The sequence below is a fragment of the Heptranchias perlo genome, chromosome 28, assembly GCF_035084215.1.
Source record: "Heptranchias perlo isolate sHepPer1 chromosome 28, sHepPer1.hap1, whole genome shotgun sequence".
NCBI lineage: Eukaryota > Metazoa > Chordata > Chondrichthyes > Hexanchiformes > Hexanchidae > Heptranchias > Heptranchias perlo.
This window is the reverse complement of record NC_090352.1, coordinates 8866999-8890122: the sequence shown is the minus strand read 5'-3', so window position 1 is coordinate 8890122 and position 23124 is coordinate 8866999. Positions and strand designations below refer to the sequence as shown.

At 46.2% G+C, this 23124-nt stretch overlaps 1 protein-coding gene across 1 annotated transcript in view; it reads right to left on the bottom strand.

Annotated features, from left to right (window-relative positions):
- Positions 1-23124, bottom strand: part of rasa4 (RAS p21 protein activator 4) — a 188945-nt gene that overhangs the window by 152139 nt on the left and 13682 nt on the right. Inside the window, exons 3-4 of the mRNA XM_068008013.1 lie at positions 21633-21746; positions 21453-21514 (exon numbers count right to left, since the gene is read on the bottom strand). Of these exons, the coding sequence (XP_067864114.1) occupies positions 21453-21514; positions 21633-21746 (176 nt within the window). The remainder of the gene's footprint in view (positions 1-21452; positions 21515-21632; positions 21747-23124) is intronic.

Here is a 23124-nt window from a genome sequence, read left to right as displayed (position 1 = left end):
GTTGAGGGATAAATATTGGCCAGGACACCAGGGAGAACTCCCCTGCTCTTCACAATAGTGCCATGGGATCTTTTACGCCCACTTGAGAGGGCAAACAAGGCTTTGGTTTAACGTCTCATCTAAAAGACGGGACCTCCAACAATGCAGCACTCCCTCAGTACTGCACTGGTGTGTCAGCCTAGATTTTGTGCTCAAGTCCACGGAGTGAAGCTTGAGCCCACAACCTTCTGACTCAGAGGAGAGAAGGCTATCACTGAGCCACGGCTGACACAGATTTCAGGACCTAGTTTAACTATCGTCTTAGTGTGTGGGAGGGGGTATTCCTTCCGGAATGTCTGGGCGCTGTTGGATAAACAAACACTGGGATGAGTGATTATCTGGTTGATACGTATTATGGGTAAATACCAATAAGATAATTTATTGAAGCACAGCCTCAAGAGTTTCTGGCTAGCTAACCAGCAATTCCTGGTATAAACATTCAGTCTCTTTGCTTGGTAGTGTCCAAACACCTGGAAATTCCTCCCAGTTTGTTTAAATGATGTCATGTCCATGTTAGGATGTGAACACTGCACTGTTTAAAGCGTATTGTGGTGTTATTGGGAAAGTCATGATGGAATGGGAGTCTGGCATGATGCTAACGGCAATACCATCATAAGCTGCCAAAAACCAAACCACAATCATCGATCCGCTTCCAGCCACCCATTGGCCAGCATAACCCTTTTAATGGATGAAGGTACCCACTGGAAAACAGGACAAAATTAGGAGTATAAATCTGGAACTCTCTCCCTAAAGGATGTGGATGCTACGACAATTGGAGCTTTCAAGACTGAGATCGATAGATTTTTGTTAGGTAAGGTTAACTAGGGATATGGAGCTATGTTGGATAAATAGAATTGAGGTACAGATCAACCGTGATCTAATTAAATGGCAGAACAGGCTCGAGGGGCTGAATGGCCTTCTCCTGTTCCTATTGGCAGAACAGGCTCGAGGGGCTGAATGGCCTTCTCCTGTTCCTATGTTCCTAAAATATTTGCTCCAGAGACAGGCAATGCTAAAAATGGCAATATTTCTTGCTACCCAGTCCTGGGGCGATTGTTATGGATTGAATTGTTAGGAGTGCAAGAACCTGGCTCCAAAAGAGCTACTAGGAAATGTGGGAACCCAGTTCTGAAATGGCTGTTGGGAGCGTGGGAACCCAGCACTATCAGAACTGAGTTCCTAATATCCCAGCAGCCCTGATGCCATGGTCCCGACAGCCCTTGCAGAAGTGGGTTGCCGCAATCCCAGCAGTCCTAATGGAGCTGGGATCCCATGTTCCTGTTAGCCCTATCAGGGCTGCTGGGATTATGGGAACCCAGTTCTGATAGGGCTTGCGAGAGTGTGGGTGCCCAGTTTTGATAGGGCTGCGTGACCAGTGATTTCCGAGCAGTGGTCAGGTCCCAGCTTTTCTCTCTGAAAGTTTGAGGTTTCTTTACTGTCTCCAGCTTCCCTGGCTAGAACTCACCCAGAACCCTCTGAAAGCTGTTGGTGTTGGTGTTGGAATTTAGACCGCTTACACGTCATGGGTGTGGGTCCCACACTGGCTTCCATTACAAAACCCGACGGGATTATCTGATCAGCTTTATTAGGGAAACTTAAAGGCCTTTCTGGTATTTTATACCTATTAATACACACTAAAGAATAACACTGCAATGTCCTCCATCTACATTTCAACTGAGCATCAGTTAAAAGTACATCCGCCAGTTTCTGTTTTAAAAATACTTTTGTTCGCTTTTCACATTTTTTTAATAATTCATCACTTTATTGTTTATATTTTGATTACAAAGACTGTCCTTTCAGTCCCTCTGACACTAATTGTGTTCAATTTTTTGCTACATAATGGTCATAATTGCTACATGATTTTTCATGCAAAAAATAAAAACAAACAAATAAAGACTTGCATTTATATAGTGCCTTTCACAACCTCAGAACGTCCCAAAGAGCCTTATAGCCAATGAAGCATTTTTGAAGTGGAGTCACTGTTGTAATGTAGGAAATGCAGCAGCCAATTTGCACACAGCAAGGTCCCACAAACAGCAGTGAGATAATGATCAGATAATCTTTTTCAGTGATGTTGGTTAAGGGATAAATATTGGCCAGGACACCAGGGGGAACACCTGCTCTTCTTTGAATAGTGCCATGGGATCTTTTACATCCACCTGAGGGCAAATAAGGTCTCAGTTTACCGTCTCGTCGGAAAGACGGCACCTCCGACAGTGCAATACGGCACACGCGCCAATCAGCTGCCTCCCAAAATGGTGACCGGGTCCTGTGTACGTTATAGGACCCCAATTTGCATATTAAAAGGGACCAACCACCTGAAACAGGTAGGCACTCCAGTTGGCCCCGAAGGAGGAGTGTTCCTACTCCTGATATTCAAATCGGGAGCAGGAACAGGGCCATATGTTTTTCCTGCGATTTCTAGGGTGCTGCCATCATATTTCCGCTATTCGGGGCCAATGAAAACCTCCCATGTTTCTCGTGCATCAGTTCCCCAGCCTGCCAAGTGAGCCACCGTCGTCAAGAGTCACTATGGTTCAATTGTACGTCAAGCACAAAAGGTACTGATATATAAATCCTGAAATACAATGTAACTTATTCAATTGCCTTGAAGTAGTGGCCTTGGTCATAGGCCTTTATTCAGGGGCTGGTTTTCAGTTGTATGTTCTTTTCTGAGTTGTCAGCTTTTCCGATGTTTTGTATGTTGTCGCATATGGAGAACCCACGTCTGTGTGGGAGGCCAGTTCTGAAAGAACTGCTGGGAATATGGGAATCTGCCAGTGCCAGAGCTGCATTGGCCATCCCTTAGCAACATTGCCTAAAATCAGCGTTGAACAACGGACAATTCCAATAATTGTTCGATGATTCTAACGTAAGATTTGTGACTAATGGGGAAACCACTTGTGTGTCCAGTTACTTCTCATGCTGCATTTTTTTGACCCAGTGTTTCACAGACTAGTAAAGGACATGACCGGAATCCACATTTTGTGGAAATGAAGTCCTGTGAAATATTGGTTACATTTTGGGAAAAGTCCCAGATGGCAACTCGCCAAGGCCTTTTCGACAGCATCTCCCAAACCCACGACCTCTACCACCTAGAAGGACAAGGGCAGCAGGCGCATGGGAACACCACCACCTGTACGTTCCCCTCCAAGTCACACACCATCCCGACTTGGAAATATATCGCCCGTTCCTTCATCGTCGCTGGGTCAAAATCCTAGAATTCCCTACCTAACAGCACTGTGGGAGAACCTTCACCACACGGACTGCAGCGGTTCAAGAAGGCGGCTCACCACCACTTTCTCAAGGGCAATTAGGGATGGGCAATAAATGATGGCTTTGCCAGCGACGCCCACATCCCATGAATGAAAGAAAACGTGTCCAAATAAACTGTCACTTAGTTTGGCAGCTACTCGAGTTCTCGGGAACTGTTTATATGAGGATATTATATTCGGTCTGTGTCCAGCTCCATGTTTAATAGTGATTCACTCCCCTGATATTCTCTCTCACTCTTATGCTGAGTGCATGTTGCACTGTTATTCCTCCCCATAAATCACAATTACAGCTCTGTCTCTATCCTGTACATGTTTAAATGACTGCTTAACACTGTTTCCATGAATCTCTACAAAAACAAGTCTGTTTTCCATTGAATGTGTCCAAGAATAATACTTCACATCGGGCATATTTATCACCGATCTAATACATTGCAAAGACAAGGAATTATTAAATTGAAAAATGACAACTCACAGCGCCGGTGCAATCACTATAAACAATGGCATTTTCATTAACTCAGTAACAAATTAAATATCTTGGAGGTAGGTCCTCTGATGACCTAGTAGGTAAAGGTGCTGTCTCCCATAGTACTAAGCTACACAAACGAGATAGTTGCAGGTTTGATCTCCAGTCTGTGTTGAGTTAGCTGATCCCGGTTAGGGAGCTACAGTCAATGCCCCTGGGTTAAGGAGAGAGGGTGATCAAAATAAACGTTGCCCAAGGCATCCATTCCTGACCCCTGCTGGAAAGTGTGCTGGTGTGGAGTTGGGGAATGGACATGATGCAGCCAGTCTATAATGCCCTGCATGACTGAATAGCCAACAGTCACTCTTTAAACTCACATATAAAATGTGGCCACTTGAGTGAGGCAATGGTAGGAAACTGGCACATGTGGAACTGTACCCAGCAAGGGGCAACCAACAGAGGAGAGACTGGCATCTGTGGAACTGTACCCATCAAAGGGCAACCAACAGAGGAGAGACTGGCACCTGTGGAACTGTACCCAGCAAGGGGCAACCAACAGAGGGGAGACTGGCATCTGTGGAACTGTACCCAGCAAGAGGCATCTAACAGAGGAGAGACTGGCATCTGTGGAACTGTACCCAGCAAAGGGCAACCAACAGAGGAGAGACTGGCACCTGTGGAACTGTACCCAGCAAGGGGCAACTAACAGAGGGGCGACTGGTATCTGTGGAATTGTACCCAGCAAGGGGCAACCAACAGAGGAGAGACTGGCACCTGTGGAACTGTACCCAGCAAGGGGCAACCAACAGAGGGGAGACTGGCATCTGTGGAACTGTACCCAGCAAGAGGCATCTAACAGAGGAGAGACTGGCATCTGTGGAACTGTACCCAGCAAGGGGCAACCAACAGAGGAGAGACTGGCACCTGTGGAACTGTACCCAGCAAGGGGCAACTAACAGAGGGGCGACTGGTATCTGTGGAATTGTACCCAGCAAGAGGAGTAAGTATGGGAGTAAGAGAATATACTGTAATCTGTGTTGCCTATCACGGGACACAAGAATTAGGAAGTTAGGAGTTAGAAAGGTAGCAACGCTGAACTTTTTCATAGTTTTTCCCCTCCCTATCTCTATAACCTCCTACAGTTTTACAACCACCCCCCACCACCCCGCCCACAGAACTCCCTTGTTATTGGCTTTGGCCTCTTAAGCATACCCTTCGCCCCACCATTGATGACCGTGCCATCAGCCATTTAGGCTCCATGCTCTGGAATACCCTCCCTGTGTTTCCACCTCCCTATCTCCCTCTGCTCCTTTAAGGCCCTTCCCTCTTTGACCAAGCCTTTGGTCACCCCCTCCTAATATTTGGCTCAACATTCACTTTGTTTTCACAATTACACCTCCGTGAAGCGCCTTAGGACGTTTATTTCTAAGTTAAAGGCACGATATAAATGCAAATTGTTATTGTTTTCAATAGACTTGTGGAATAAGGGATGGATTTCACGTGGACAGCAAAACAGGCCCAAGAGACAAATAGATGACTTTCTGGGAGGCAGAAGAGATTGAGGGAAGCAATAAATCACCACCATTTATACAGAACTCCTTGCTTAAAAGAACACCTCTGAGCACTTTACAAGGTGAGTAACAAACAGTCAGCTTGAAATAAAGGAATGTAAGGGAGAGGCCAAAGCCTTAGCCAAGGAAAGAAGTTTTTTAAAATGCAAATTAGTTTTGAGACAGAGACACAGAGAGCACACGATCGAGACAGCACGTGGGCACGAGAGAGAGAGATGGAAATAGTTGAAAGATCAGTGTCTCGTAATGAAGTGGGGAGGGGAGAAAAACTGCAACCTGGAGACGAAGGAGCAGTTAGTAGAGGTTGGGATGTACAGTTGGAAAAGATTACCGTGTAAAATGGGCGAGGCCATAGAGTGGGGGAGGGGGGCGGTGTGAGTGGGATTTGAAAATGAGGATGAGAATCCGGAAGTAAATTCTCTGGGGTACGGGGAACCAATGATGATGGACAAGAACGGGGGTGATGGGCGATAGCAATGGGCACACCGAGAGAGGGCGAGGGTCAGGGCCAGAGTCAGGGTCAGGGCCGCAGAGTTCTGAATTAGGATATGATGGGAAGACAGGTAAGTAGGGTTGAGATCTAAAATAAACATACACGCGCGTGGATCTCCCATGCCATTGCTTGTGGTGAGTTAGAAGGGATGCTGTTTTCTGCTACATAACACACAATGGAGTGTCAGAGCCACTGATTTATGACGAATGTAATAATACACAATTATTCAGAGTGTTGTAGGAGTGATATATTTTAGGCCTTGAATTCTATGATTACATGCATATTTCCTTGGAAACTGTTAATCAGTTGCCTCGATTACTGTTAAATATTCATTTCACTATGTAGTTAATATAATCTCTTACCTTTTAAAAGCTCCAGCTATAAAGGAAGGGGCTCATGGAAATGAGTAGATAGGAGGTAGGTAGTATGAATTGCAGGTAGCAACAGTGTGGAGTGGCGGTGGGGGGGGGCGCTTGTGGATTGAAACATGGGAACAGGAGTATGCCGTTCAGCCCCTCAAGTCTGTTCTGTCACTCAATTAGATCATGGCTGATCTATACCCCAACTCCATTTACCTGCCTTTATTCCATATCCCTTGATACCCTTACTTAACAAAAATCTATCAATATCAGTCTTGAAAATTTCAATTGACCCAGCATCCACAGCCTTTTGGGGCAGCGAGTTCCAGATATCCATTACGCTTTGTGTGAAAGGTGCTTCCTGATTTCAATCCTGAGTGGCTCAGCTCTAATTTTAAGTTTATACCCTCTTGTTCTGGATTCCCCCACCAGAAGAAATAGTTTCTCTGTACCTATCCTATCGAATCCCTTAATCATTTTAGATACCTCAATTGGAACTGTCCTCAACCTCCTGAGCTCAAAGGAATGCAAGCCAAGTTTATGCAACCTGTCCTCACAATTTAACCCTTTAAGCCCTGGGATAATTCTGGTGAATCTGCGCTGTACCCCTTCCAAGGCCAATATATCTTTCCTGAGGTTCGGTGCCCAAAACTGAACACAGTACTCCAGATGGGGTCAGACCAAAGTTCTGCTCAACTGAGGCATCATTCCTCACTTTTGAATTCCATCGGGTTTGGAAATCAAGATCATGGTTGTTTGTGATCAGACCTTCTTTGTCTGGTTGTGTGTGTGTGTGTGTGTGTGTGTGTGTGTGTCTATAATTATGATTGAGCCTGACTGTTATGCCCCCCTCCAACATGGTTGAATTGCCTGCTCTCTTGCTTCTAGCCTCTAGTTTGATCTTCTCCATTGAAAATCGCCTTAGTTTTCTCTATCAATTTCAAAATGTACCAGGAAATGAACAGCAATGAGAATAAATTACCATATAATTTGTTTTAGTGATGTTGTTTGAGGGATAAATGTTGGCCAGGAATGCTCCCTGCTCTTCTTCAAATAGGGCCATAGAATCTTTTACATCCACCTGAGGGGGCAGACGGGGCCTCGGTTTAATGTCTCATCTGAAAGACGGCAACAGTGGAGCTCCCCCTCAATACTGCACTGAAGTGTCAGTCTAAAGTCTCTGGTGTGGGGCTTGAACCTACAACCTCTGATTCGGGGGTGAGTGCTACCAACTGAGACAAGGCTGATACCTAAGGATTGCAAGAATTAGGATTTGAATTATCCATGGAGGGGATGAAGATTTAGTGATGCAATCAATTTAGTGAGAGGAATGAAGACTGTGCACAAAGGGAGTGTAATCTGAAGGATGTGGAACTTGGTACCACAAGGAGTACTTAAGGCTACTAGCATAGGTACATTTAAGGGGAAGCTAGATAAGCACATGTGAGAGAAAGGAATAGAAGGATATGCTGATCGGATCTGTTGAAGTAGGGAGAGAGGAGGCTCGTATAGAGGATAAACACCGGCATGGACTAGTTGGGCCGAATGGCCTGTTTCTGCTAAATATCGAGTGCAATCACTGGGAAAAGAGATGGATGATGAGTGGGGGTGGGTTACAATTATAGAGAAGGAAGAGAGTCCAAGAGAGAACAAAGCTTCAAGGAACCCCTGAGCTGATTTGGGGAGGTGGGGGTGGGGGGTGTGGGGGTGGGGAAAGAGTGATACAGAACCCATCAACTACAACACAACTAGCAAATGACATTCAGTATTGATAATTGCAAGTGGAGTACTGTGAACAGTTCTGGTCTCCATGTTATAAAAAGGATATTAGAGGCACTGCAGAAGGTGTAAAAAAGATTGACTAGGATGATACCAGAACTGAGAGGTTACACCTATCAGGAAAGATTGAATGGGCTGTGGCTCTTTTCTCTAGAAAAGAAAAGACTGAGCGGTGACCTGATAGAGGTCTTTAAGATAATGAAAGGGTAGACGTAGAGAAGATGTTTCCACTTGCAGGGGAGACCAGAACTAGGGGCCATAAATATAAGATAGTCTCTAATAAATCAAATAGGAAATTCAGGAGAAACTTTTTTCCCCAGAGAGCGGTTAGAATGTGGAACTTGGTACCACAAGGAGTACTTAAGGCTACTAGCATAGGTACATTTAAGGGGAAGCTAGATAAGCACATGTGAGAGAAAGGAATAGAAGGATATGCTGATCGGATCTGTTGAAGTAGGGAGAGAGGAGGCTCGTATGGAGGATAAACACCGGCATGGACTAGTTGGGCCGAATGGCCTGTTTCTGTGCTGTACATTCTATGTAATTCTATGTAAAGTTATGCATCTAAGTGTCAGCAACAATAAATATGAATTATCAGCGATGGCTTTAACTGTAGGTGTTGGAGTAGATCAAAAATTGAAGAGTTTTTTATTCATTCCCAGGATGTGGGTGTCGCTGGCAAGGCCGGCATTTACTGCCCATCCCTAGTTGCCCTGAGCAGATGGTTGTGGTGGGCCTTCTTCTATCACAAATATGATCACAATATGATGCAGCAAATGGAGAGGGAAAAGAGAATGTCATATTGTATAGGAAGAAGTAGTTGTTAAGTAATAGAGTGTAATATTGCCCCTCGATAGAGCATTAAGCTTCTTTTATATAGGCACAGTTTTAATTTGGATTCTGAAGACTGTCCGTCAGATAAGGCTTGATGTTTACACAGTTAAAACTGGCTCCCTGATCCCTGGAGCCAACTCCTAGACCCAGTTTTTCATGGCTCTATGAGTCTGCCACTAGGATAAGAGACAGGTTAAAGCACCAGGCATCAGTCTCCGAGGATACGAGTTAAAGCAGCGGCAGGATAAGAGCAGATTTAGTGAGGACCCGGCAGTACCCGGGCAATTTCGGCAACAACAGTGGCTGGCAGATTGGTAATCTAAGCAGTGCCATGCCCTTCTTGCCCCCCAAAAATCTGCCACTACTAGTGATTTTTTCCTAGTCATCCCAGCAACCTCATCTCCCTTTTAAATAATGGAGTCACACAGGAACATCCAAATGCTGGTTCACCAAGATTTGCAATTTAGATTTGGACTAGTTTTGATCGCCTAAGGGGGTCAGATATGAATTTTCCCGATTTTTGTTTCCCAGATTGGCCTGGGTTTGATCTGGTTTTTCGCCTCTCCCAGGAGATCTCAAGGCTTTTGGGTGGGGAGTTTATATATTGTGATGCACAAGGCATTGCAGTTGTGCGGGACAGACTGAATGGACCAGAGGGTCTTTTCCTGTCCGCTATTGTTCATATGTTTGTATTTCAGCCGGCCCATAGCATTAACTGTCTGCTTGTTAACTTTGCCATTACTTTTCATGGTTACGTGCCCTTTATCCAATAACGAGGGAGTGGAGTTATGTATGGCCTTTTCCTATGCTGCTGGATGAACCAAATGATAGGAATAGCATTGGCTGCTCTGATTGCTGGTGTCATGCCATTGGAGATGGAGCAAAGGAGGGTGATTGGAAGTCCTGCAGGAGGAACCTCAGCACTGGTAACAGGTCAAGTTGGAGCAGGTTTAGGAATACAGATACTACAATGTACATGTAGCAAACTCAAGGGAGACCGAGAGTGCAAAAGACTAGAGAGAGGAGAGTGGAAAATTAGTGCTTGGGAGTCCAAGGTCCACTAAAGTATCGAGATATGTTGCAATGAAATACCATTCAACTTGATGTTAGTGACTAAGGCCACACAAAACATCCCCATTCACAATGATGGAGGAGTCCAGCACGTGAGTGCAAAAGACAAGGCTGAAGCGTTTGCAACCATCTTCGGCCAGAAGTGCCGAGTGGATGATCCATCTCGGCCTCCTCCCGATATCCCCACCATCACAGAAGCCAGCCTTCAGCCAATTCGATTCACTCCACGTGATATCAAGAAACGGCTGTGTGCACTAGATACAGCAAAGGCTATGGGCCCCGACAACATCCCAGCTGTAGTGCTGAAGACTTGTGCTCCAGAACTAGCTGTGCCTCTAGCCAAGCTGTTCTAGTACAGCTACAACACTGGCATCTACCCGACAATGTGGAAAATTGCCCAGGTATGTCCTGTCTACAAAAAGCAGGACAAATCCAATCCGGCCAATTACCGCCCCATCAGTCTACTCTCAATCATCAGCAAAGTGATGGAAGGTGTCGTCGACAGTGCTATCAAGCGGCACTTACTCACCAATAACATGCTCACCGACGCTCAGTTTGGGTTCCGCCAGGACCACTCGGCTCCAGACCTCATTACAGCCTTGGTCCAAACATAGACAAAAGAGCTGAATTCCAGAGGTGAGGTGAGAGTGACTGCCCTTGACATCAAGGCAGCATTTGACCGAGTGTGGCACCAAGGAGCCCTAGTAAAATTGAAGTCAATGGGAATCAGGGGGAAAACACCTAGCACAAAGGAAGATGGTAGTGGTTGTTGGAGGCCAATCATCTCAGCCCCAGGACATTGCTGCAGGAGTTCCTCAGGGCAGTGTCCTTGGCCCAACCATCTTCAGCTGCTTCATCAATGACCTTCCCTCCATCATAAGGTCAGAAATGGGGATGTTCGCTGATGATTGCACAGTGTTCAGTTCCATTCGCAACCCCTCAGATAATGAAGCAGTCCGTGCCCGCATGCAGCAAGACCTGGACAACATCCAGGCTTGGGCTCATAAGTGGCAAGTAACATTCGCGCCAGACAAGTGCCAGGCAATGACCATCTCCAACAAGAGAGAGTCTAACCACCTCCCCTTGACATTCAACGGCATTACCATCGCCGAATCACCCACCATCAACATCCTGGGGATCACCATTGACCAGAAATTTAACTGGACCAGCCACATAAATACTGTGGTTACAACAGCAGGTCAGAGGCTGGGTATTCTGTGGTGAGCAACTCACCCCCTGACTCCCCAAAGCCTTTCCACCATCTACAAGGCACAAGTCAGGAGTGTGATGGAATACTCTCCACTTGCCTGGATGAGTGCAGTTCCAACAACACTCAAGAAGCTCGACACTATCCAGGACAAAGCAGCCCGCTTGATTGGCACCCCATCCACCACCCTAAACATTCACTCCCTTCACCACCGGCGCACTGTGGCTGCAGTGTGTACCATCCACAGGATGCACTGCAGCAACTCATCAAGGCTTCTACGACAGCACCTCCCAAACACGCGACCTCTACCACCTAGAAGGACAAGAGCAGCAGGCACATTGGAACAACCCCACCTGCACCTTCCCCTCCAAGTCACACACCATCCCGACTTGGAAATATATCGCCATTCCTTCATCGTCGCTGGGTCAAAATCCTGGAACTCCCTTCCTAACAGCACTGTGGGAGAATCTTCACCACACGGACTGCAGCGGTTCAAGAAGGCGGCTCACCACCACCTTCTCAAGGGCAATTAGGGACGGGCAATAAATGCTGGCCTCGCCAGCGACGCCCACATCCCATGAACGAATAATAAAAAACATGGATATATTGAGATTCAAGACTCCATTGTGTAGGGCAGAGAAGAGCAACATTTCAAAACATTTATTGCTGCAAATTGATTGGAAGCTATTCTTCTAAGGACTTTCTGTTGAAATGGAAACTAACATGAGCTAAGCTTTTACAATTGTGTTTATGTTCGGAATATGACAGTCCAACCATTAGATATATATGACCCAAACTGTGCTTCTCCTGTCACCACTATAAGAACATAAGAAATAGGAGCAGGAGTCGGCCTACGGCCCCTTGTGCCTGTTTCGCCATTCAATAAGATCATGGCTGATCTCCTACCTGAACTCCACTTTCCTGCCCTATCCCTCATATCCCTTGATTCCCTAAGTGTTCAAATATCCATCAACCTCAGTCTTAAATATACTTAACAGCTGAGCAGCCACAGGCCTCTAGAGTAAAGAATTCCAAAGGTTCACAAACCTCTGAGTAAAGAAATTTTTCCTCATCTCGGCCCTAAATGGCCGACCCCTTATCTTGAGACTATGACCCCTAGTTCTAGATTCTCCAGCCAGGGGAAACAGCCTCTCAGCACCTATCCTGTCAAACTCTCTAAGAATTTTATACATTTCAATGAGATCACCTCTCATTCTTCTAAACTCCAGAGAATATAGGCCCATTCTACTCAATCTCTCCTCATAGGACAACTCTCTCATCCCAGGAATCAATCTAGTGAACCTTCGTTGTAGCCCCTCTACGGCAAGTATATCCTTCCTTAGATAAGGAGACCACAAATGTACACAGTACTCCAGGTGTGGTCTTACTAGAGCCCTATATAATTGCAGCAAGACCTCCTTACTCTTATACTCCAGCCCCCTTGCAATAAAGGCTAACATACCATTTGCTGTACCTGCATGTTAACTTTTTGTGATTCATGTATAAGGACACCCAAATCACTCTGAATACCAACATTTCTTAGTCTTTCACCTTTTAAAAAATATTCTGCTTTTCTGTTCTTCCTATCAAAGTGGATAATTTCACATTTCCCCACATTATATTCCATCTGCCACCTTCTCGCCCACTCACTTAACCTCTCTATATCCCTTTGCATCCTCCTCACAGCTTACTTTCCCATCTAGCTTTGTATCATCAGCAACATAGATACATTACACTTGGTCCCCTCATCTAAGTCATTAATATAGATTGTAAATAGCTGAAGCCCAAGCAGTGATCCTTGCAGCACCCCACTAGTTACAACCTGCCAACCCGAAAATGACCCGTTTATTCCTACTCTCTCTTTTCTGTCCATTAACCTCAATCCATGCTAATATATTACCCACAATTTCATGAGACCTAATCTTGTGTAACAACCTGTTTTGTGGCACCCTATCGAAAGCCTTTTGAAAATCTAAATATATTACATCCACTGGTTCCCTCTTTTCTACCCTGCTAGTTACACCCTCAAAAAACTCTAACTGATTTTTCAAACACGATTTCCCTTTCATAAAACCATGTTGACTCTGCCTAATCATATCATGATTTTCTAAGTGTCCTGTTACTACGTCCTTAATAATAGATTCTAGCATTTTCCCTACTACTGATGTCTGGCCTATAATTCCCTGTTTCCTCCCTCCCTCCTTTCTTGAATAGCAGGGTTACATTTGCTACCTTCCAATCCACGGGGACCATTCTAGAATCTAGGGAATTCTGGAAGATCAAAACCAATTTCGGTAGGAAGAACGAGGAGAGGCAATATAAACTAAAGGGCTCTAAAAGGAGTACAGGAACAGAGAGATCTGAGGGTATATGTGCACAAACCATTGAAGGCGGCAGGGCAGGTTGAGAAAGCGGTTAAAAAAGTACACGGGATCTTGGGCTTTATAAATACAGTACAAAAGTATGGAAGTCATAATGAACCTCTATAAAACAATGGTTTGGTCACAACTGGAGTATTGTGTCCAGTTCTGGGCACCACACTTCAGGAAAGATGTGAAGGCCTTAGAGATTTACTAGAATGATTCCAGGAATGAGGGACTTTCGGTACATGGATAGACTGGAGAAGCTGGGGTTGTTCTCCTTGAAACAGAGGTGGTTGCGAGGAGATTTGATAGAGGTATTCAAAATCATGAAGGATCGAGACAGAGTAGATGGAGAGAAACTGTTCCCATTGGCGGAAGGATCAAGGACCAGAGGACATCGATTTAAGGTGATTGGCAAAAGAACCAAAGGTGACATGAGAAAAAAACTTTTTTACACAGTGAGTGGTTAGGATCTGGAATGCATTTTCCGAGGGGGGTGATGCAGGCAGATTCAATCATGGCCTTCAAAAGGGAACTGGATAAGTACTTGAAAGGAAAAAATTTGTAGGGCTATGGGGAAAGGGCGGGGGAGTGGGACTAACTGGATTGCTCTTGCATAGAGCCGGCGCGGACTCCATGGGCCGAATGGCCTCCTTCTGTGCTGTAATCTTTCTATGATTCTATGATTCAATGCATCCACTATCTCTGCAGCCATCTCCCTTAAATCCCTAGAATGTAGGCCATCTGGTCCAGGGGATTTATCGGCTTTTAGTCCCATTAATTTCTCCAGTGCTTTTTCTTTACTAATCTTAATTACTTTAAGTTCCTCACTCTCATTAGACCCTTGGTTCCCCACTATTTCCAGTATGTTTTTTGTGTCTTCTACAGTGAAGACAGATACAAAATATCTGTTTAACATCTCTGCCATTTCCTTACTCCCCATTATAATTTCTCCTGTCTCTGCCTCTAAGGGACCCACGTTTACTTTCACTACTCTCTTCCTTTTTACATACTTGTAGAAGCTCTTACAATCTGTTTTTATACTTCTTGCTAGTTTACTCTCATTCAATTTTCTCCCTCTATCAATTTCTTGGTCATCCTTTGTTGATTTCTAAAAATCTCCCAATCCTCAGGCTTACTATTCTTTTTGGCAACATTGTAAACCTCATCTTTTAATCTAATACCATCCTTAACTTCTCTAGTTAGCCACAGTTGGATCACTTCTTCCATGGAGTTTTTATTCCTCAAGGGAATGTATATTCCTTGAGAATTATGAATTATTTCTTCAAATGTTCACCATTGCTTAACTACAGACATATCTCTTAATCTAATTTCCCAATCCACCTTAGCCAACTCACCCCTCATACCTACATAATTGGCTTTGTTTAAATTTAAGACCCTGGTTTCGGACTTAACTACATCACTCTCAAACTCATTATGAAATTCTATCCTATTATGATCACTCCTCCCTAGAGTATCCTTAACTATAAGATTACTAATTAATCCTGCTCATTACACAATACTAGATCTAAAATAGCCTGTTCCCTGGTTGGTTCCTCGACCTTTTGTTCTAGAAAACTGTCTCGAATGCATTCCATGCACTTGTCCTCCAAACTACTTTTGCCAATTTGGTTTGCCCAGTCTATGTGAAGGTTAAAGTACCCCACGATTATTGCATTACCCTTGTTATATGCTCCTCTAATTTTCTGATTTATACTCTGTCCAAAACTATAACTACTGGTATGGTCCTATTGAAGTATATGAGGTGTTAAAAAGTATAGAGTAAACCTGCATTATTATTCGAAGTAAACCAGAATAGTAGGAGCAGAGAACAGAAATAGAGATTAATGAAAAGTAAATTTGAAGCAGATTGCTGGGAAGAGTGTCTATACTCAAGAATGTGAAATATTTGGAATAATCTGGCAGGGCTGTAGAGACAAAAACACAGGAGCGTTTCAAAATGCAGAATGCAGTGATGGGAGAGTTAGGGTACTTGAGGAATGGACTTCGATGAACTAAAGGGTTTTTCTTGTCTCTGACTGTTTTCATGTATGGCTAATATGTAGGATATTTGAGAGTTAATGTTATTTTGTGTAAGAAGCATTTATACAGCCCTTTATCACAGCTCGGAACTTCTCAAAGTGCCTCACATGCATTGAATTCATTTGAAGTGCAGCATCTTGTTATTTAGGTAATTTGAACAGCCACTTTGCACATAGCAAGATCCCACAAACAGCAATAAGATGGATGAACAAATAATGTCTGCAGTGGGTTAGAATGGGGAGGAATGTTGGTCAGTTCAATGGGATCGTTTAACATCCACTGAAACAGATTAATCCTCGGTTCAACATCTCATCTTCAACAATACAGCCCTCTCTCAGTACAACACTAAAGCGTCGGCCTAGATCATGTGCTCAGGTCCTGGACTTTGAACCCACAACCTTAATGACTCAGGAGGTGAGCGTGCTATCAATGGAGCCAAGCTGAGAATGTGTCGCAACTATAATAAAATATATCTGCCAGTAACTTTACTTTGTGAAAACAGTGCATCATTTTGAGCCAAAGTATATAACTTGCATCCTGTTTTGCAGCTTCAACCCCAAGCATGGGACAGTGTTGTTTTTCTGGTTAGCCCAGTGCTGTTTCTAAGTAAATGTCAGCTAATCTTACAGTAAAACAGGAGGAAACTTAGAGTAATGTCTGAGCTTCCGTTAATATTTCTACTTTCGGTGAACATGGTGCTCATCAAAGTAATTAACGTTGCTCACTCTCATTGTCAACACCAGGCACTTTGAATCCAGTACAGCACAGTTAAATGCAGAGTAAAGCTCCCTCCACTCTGCCCCACAACATTGCTGAGCCCCAAACTCAATGAAACACCACTGCACCACTGTCAGTTTTGGGCCATAGCCCCAGAGCCACTAGTTGTGTGTTGGGACTGCTAAATCTCATTCCCAATACTTCCCTTGATAGATGATACTTTCACCTCATCTCTCTGAGCTGGATTCGAACCCATGGAAGACCAGCGCCTGGCCCAGTGTAATATCTGGCCTGTCATTTTATTGGCATCTTATCAGCTCCCGTAGGAGTTACATTGTGCAGAAAACAAATCACAAAGCTGAAGAATGGAGCCACATAATGGGAAAATGCTAGCGATAAGTAATGGAAGGCAAAGGAAAAAGACTAAATGAAAAAGAAGAAAAACAAAGAAGGTAGAAAAAGGAGGGGGACGAACATTAGGCCCTGAAATCATTGTTGCTGACATTAGCAGACCAATGTTTAATGTGTTTATATGACATTCTGCAGGCTGCTATTTTAACACAAGCAGTAACCCATTGATTTTAAATGTGCCAACACCTCCACTAAATAGTGTATGGATGAATGACACGCAAACATGTTAAGCATTCCTGCACTATCAATGCAGGTAAGAGGGAAAGAAAGAGACACGCACAAACAGAGAGATGTAAAGACAGTGAGTGAGAGGGACAGAGACAGAGGCCCCGATATTAGCGGGGAGGCGGGATGGCAGCGGGGGGCGATTGGACGCATGGGTAACCTGCCCAATAAAATCTGCCTGTTCCCCACGCGATCGCGGGTCAATTGGAGCCACTTAACGTGGCTTCCGGGTTTGTCATCCGAAAGCTGCGCAGCGGGCGGACTGCGCACCCTCATCACAGGCTGTCAGCTGGAGGAGTTCTATTTAAAGGGACAGTCCTCCATTGGCTGCTCCTGGAGCAAAAACCCACACAGCACAATGGAGCAGCACAGGGGAAAGGCTGCTCTTAGATTAAGTGATGCCGCTCTCCAGTTGCTACTGGATGGGATGAGGAGGAGGGATGTGTTCTACCCGGCGGACAGGAGGAAGTGGCCTGCCTCTGCCACCAAGAAGGCCTGGCTCGAGATGGCAGAGGAGGTCACCAGCAGCAGCAACGTCTCCCAAACATGGATCCAGTGCAAGAAGCGCTTCAATGACCTAACTAGGTCAGCCAAAGTGAGTACACTTACTGATTCTCCTACATACCGTCTTCCACATCACTGCTCTCACTCCCCAACTCATTCTGCACTGCCAACACTACTGTATCACATCACTCCTCACACCCACTCAAAGCTCATCCTCAACTTACCTGCACTTCCTCAGCACTTCCTCACCTCCCCATTACTCACCCCACCACTCCCACTCAATCCAATCGTCATACAATGTCATGGCTCTGTCTCATACTCACCCTCTGTTGCATCTCTTTCACGGTCAGCCGCACTTAAACCAATGCATTCATTGGTTGGCCACGTCACCATCACTCACTCATGCATTTGTACTTTCTCCCCTTATAGGAGAAGAGAGCCCAGAATGCATGGGAGAGGGCGAGGATCGGAGGGGGGCCGCAACAGATAGTCGTCCTCACAGACACGAAGCAGGAGGCACTGGAGCTGAGCCACACCCTCGAGTGCCTGTCCTTTGGGGACGCCGAGACTGGCACCCGACAAATGTCGGGTGACAGAACTTTCACATTCAGCACACACAATATGAATTGATGTTAACATGCCTTGCCATCTTCAGCACCTCAGTATGCTCATCGCAACATGACATATCTGTGATCATACTTAATATTGCCTTCTGTTCTCTTACAGGGCCTTCAGCGACCACTGTGACTATGGAGGGCGATTCTTCACAGGACCTGCCGGCCTCTGAGGGGGCACCGTCACATCTGAGCGAGCTATCCATCAGCGCAGATACACACACCTCGGTGGGTCCCAGTCCGCAGTTAGTTGGAGTCGCACATGGTGAGTTACCACACACCTGAGCACGAGCAAACAGTGGTGGCAGGAACAGCTGTGGAGAGTCTGCATCAGTGGGAGCACTCCTCTCCAGGCTCTGCTCAGCTGGACACAGATGCTGAACCCTGGGGGCCATCCTTTAAAAGGAGAATGGTCAAAGGGCAGCAGCACATTTGCGAGGTGCTGGAACAGGTGCCACTCTCCACAATCGCGCAGAGGATGGAGGAGTCCAACTCCTGCATGAGTGGAATGGTGGCACAGGTACAGCAGAGAATCTCTGAGATACTGTCACAGGGATGTGAGGGCATCTCCGAGATGGTGTCGCGGGTAGGTGCAGGAATGTCTGCGATGGAGGGAAGGCTAGCCTCCATCGAGCTTCAACCACAGCTCAGAAATGAATTCATTCAGGCCCTGACAACAGCCGTTCGATCTCAGGGTGAACAACATTCTGCTGCCTTAAACAGGCAGGCAGATACACTAGCACTCGCCTTACAAGGCTTCACACATGTCCTCCAAACTGTTGTCCAGCAGAGTGGTAGGGATGGTGTGGGCCTGGCCCGGGGAGGGATGATGGCGAGAGGGGATATGGAAGTGGGGACGGCACTCAAAGCGCTCCCACGTCTCACCCTTTGCCCCCCTCTCAACCAGTACCTGCAATGCTGCCTCCTCTCCAGGTGGCCGAGTCTGCCCCTGCACAGGTGCAGGTGGAGCAGTCTTTAGAGGGGCCCTCACGGGCACCAAAACCCAGAGGGCGTAGGCCCAAAGCATCTAATCGGTCAAGGCATGAAAAAGAGCAACCTGCCACTACCTTTGCTGCAGCCACAAGGGATGCACCGCGTAGAAGTAATCGGAAGAGAAAGGCGAAGATTTTGTAAGCGCGAAGGGTATGTACAAGTGTGTTTAATGGTTGGGCATGTTTTTTATTTATATTTGCTTTTTGTTAAACTCACATTAAATATCTTTATTGTCACCACTACTGCCACGTCTTGGCCATGCTTGACTGGCTTCTGTAATAAGGCCCTTTCATGAGGTTCACCATGAACGCCCACACATGATGCACCCATTGGGTCACTTTACAGTGGGTGTATGTGTAGTTGCAGGACTGTTTTGTGCAGGGCGGGGGTGGAGGTTTGCTGGTACGGCTGCTGCTCTATCTGGGTGGTGAGGACTGGACTCTTCACACTGTCTGATGTTAGGAGAACCGTTCACTTATCAGTGACTCCCTGGCCTCACGAGCAGCCAGGTGAGCCACTGTTCTGCCCATGGGTTCCTCCTCCTCCTCCTCCTCCTCCTCCTCCTCAATGTGGGTGGCAGATATGAATGGGGCCTCCTCAAGCAGCACCCCTCTCTGTTGTGCCATGTTGTGCAGGGCACAACATACGACTATAATGCGTCCCACCCTGTCTGGTGCGTATTGAAGTGCTCCCCCAGAATGATCAAGGCACCTGAAACATATCTTGAGCAGCCCTATAGCATGCTCAATTGTACACTTGGTAGCGATATGGCTGTCGTTATATCGACGCTGTTGCTCGGTGATGGTGTTCCTCAGAGGTGTCATGAGCCACGTGTGCAGGGGGTTTCCCTTGTCCCCGAGGAGCCAGCCCTTACGGGTGTTCAGTGCATGGAAGAGGGGCGGGATGTTGGACTCCCGGAGGATAAAGGAATCGTGGCAGCTGCCAGGGTATCTGGCACACATATGAAGGAATCTCTTGCAGTGGTCACAAATGAGCTGAGTGTTGATGGAGTGATAGCCCTTCCTGTTGATGAACAGTCCTGGCTCGTGTGGAGGTGCTCGTATTGCTATATGGGTGCAATCGATTACACCCTGCACCTGTGGGAAGCCAGCCACAGCGTGGAATCCCACTGCCCTCTGGAATCCCACTGCCCTCTCCATCTGGCTGAGGTTATCCATGGGGATGTTAACGTAGTGCGAGGCCCTGTGAAACAAGCCGTCGGTGACCTGCCTTATGCACTGTGTGCAGACAACTGAGAGACCCCAGCGATGCCTCCGGTGGCGAAGAAGTTGAGGGCAGTGGTGACTTTGACAGCGACAGGTAAGGAGATGCTGCTCGGCCCAGCCGGGAGCAGCTCAGCATGAAGGAGAATGTAGATGACTGCGACTACCTGGCGACTGACTCTGAGCCTCAGTATGCACTGCTCCTCAGAGAGGTCCAGGCAACTGAGCCTTGGTCTGTAGACCCTGTGGCGAGGATGGTGCCTCCTGCGACGTCGCTCTCTCTGTTGTTGCCCTCTGTGCTCTTGTGCAGGTGCCTGTGGCGCAGCATTGTGTTGTGGAGCTCCACATGGCAGAGGTGGACGCCGTGCGTGGCGAGGCTGATGATGTTGCTCATCCTCGGATGAAGTGATGAATGCAGCCATGGCGCCCCTCATCCTGATGGTGTGAGTTTGAGGGGGTCCGCAAAGTAGTTAAATATGTTTGCACAGCAGAGTTTTGGGTGGAAAGTAAGAATTTTGAGTGAAAACACAAAGGTCTTGCAGCCAAAACTTTGTCTGAAGTGACAGAGTGCCCTGCTGCAATAAATGACACTTTCTCCCCACCTGTCAAATAAGCATTTGCATCTCCCACTGGCTGCTGGCTGAAAAATGTCTGTTGGAACAGGGAGTGTTTCTAACAGCATGGGAAACACCCTGAGGATCCTTCAAAATCGCACCCCTGCCAAAACATCTAGTCAATCAGGTAGTTTAAGTACCTCAACTATCATAGAAACTATGCAAGTCATCACCCCGCCGGCTTTAATTGTGGGACTCTCGCATTCAGGAGGCGCGCACACACCCAGACGCGTCATTCAGGAACCCGGAAATCAGCGGGTTGGAGCCGGGCTCCGAACCTGCTCGGTATTTTAGCTATTTTCGGAGCCCCCCCACCCCAGAGACACACACACACAACAGAGAGAGAGAGAGAGAGACGTATAGAGAGAGAGAGAGAGACACACACACATACAGAAGAATGAGGCAGAATGCCAAGGCAAAATATGACACAATGCAGAAAACAGAACAGCAGTGGTATAGATCATGGTTAATTTCGGGAAATAGGACCCCAACCTTCAACAGCCTATATGTGGCTTGTAACTCCAGTACATATTGCTACATTCTTTGCTGAGCTGCCTCAGATTGGGGTAATAGTCATTAGACAGTGACAAAGGCTTCTGTGTTTAGAGGAAGCAGCAGTTGACAGGCAGGCAGCTATATCCAAAATGTGCTTACCTTTTGGGTTGGCAGTAAGAATGTCCTTAGTTATAGAAACTTTCCCAATGACATCATCGCGGCTAAATGTAAACGATAAAGATTTATAGTTAGTGAGGTCACTGCTGTTTTAAGCATGGTTTTCAATATTTATTGAGACTGCAGAACCGGCATTAAGGTGGGAACTGATGTTAAAATTACCTGATCGCATCCTCATCCATCACATAGAAGGAAATGGAGTGAAAGGTGCTGGGAAGGTGGACATTGTATTCCTCGCCCCAGAACGGAGACAGCGTCTTCCATATTGTAGCAGTTCTGTGGAAAAAATGATTACATGAATTCTGTTTAAAAAATGTTGCCATTCCAAACCTTACGGCGGCTCGGCTTCATAAATAAAAAGCAAGTCCCTACTGACAATTAGGGCAAGGCCTTTGCTGCTCTTTTCCTTTCATTGTCTTCTGCTGGGATATGATTCCCTATTTACCAGGTGCCCTCTAGTACTTTGCGTGTCCGTCTGGACTCTGAGTGTTGACAGGCGGATCAGCTAACTAGGCACAGACTGGGAATTTAACCTTAGGCCTTCTGCCAGAGGTGCAGCCAATTGCCAGCTTTACCCACTGAGCCATCCAGGGAGAGCAGCGTTTCTCCTTCTGTTTGATTGCTAAGTGCTGGTGACAGGATCGAAGCGAGGGGGGCGAGGTGGGGGGGGGGGGGGGCGCGAGATGGGGTCCTCACCAAGCCTGGCCATCTGAGAGTAGAATCAAATTTAGTCAGTGCAAGCCCACAGCACAGAAAGGACCCATAATTTGGAATTCAATTGGCTGTGTCCCTCATATAGCAATAGACAAAAACAAACCGGATGGTGGGTTCTGGTGCCAAATCAGCCGAGATCAAATCTCCAGAGGCCGTGCCGAACCTGGGCAGTGCCCTGCTCCAAGCTGTACCTGGAGTGCTATGTACAGTTCCAGTCTTCATGACAAGGGAACCATCCAGGCCCTAAAGGTAGTGCAGGAGAGCAGTGAGGCTGATCCCCAATGTCAATGGGAAGAGCTATGAGAAGCAAATTAATGAGCAAGGGCTCTTCAGCCTCAGAAAAAAAAGGCAATTCAAAGGGGACTTTATACCAACAACGTGCATTCATATAGCGCCTTTAACGTAGTAAAATGTCCCAAGGAGTTTCACAGAAGCATTATCAAACAAAATTTGACACGGAGCCACATAAGGAGATATTAGGACAGGTGACCAAAAGCTTGGTCAAAGAAGTAGGTTTTAAGGAGAGTCTTAAAGGAGGAGGGAGAGGTGGAGAGGCGGAGAGGTTTAGGCATAACAGCACAAGGTACTTCATGAGATCAAAGAAATAAATAGGAAACAATACTTTCAGATACACCAGGACAGATGGACAAGAGGGCACAGGGTCAGGCAAATTTAGGATAGAGGTCAAGAAGTATTTTGTTTACACAAGGGGTAATCAACAGCTTGAACGGGTTGTTAGGAAAAGTGGTGAAAGGCAGGACCCAAAGCATTTAACAACACGATGCTGTAATGGATAGTAGGGGTCATATTCTGCAAGGATGAGACAAAATAGGTGAACCGATCTTGTGATCACCCCCGAGCCTTTTTTGATTGCTCTAAGGATCCAGCTCTCCCAATACTGCCACATCCCCAAGTTCCGACAGACACCCTCTTCCTAAGT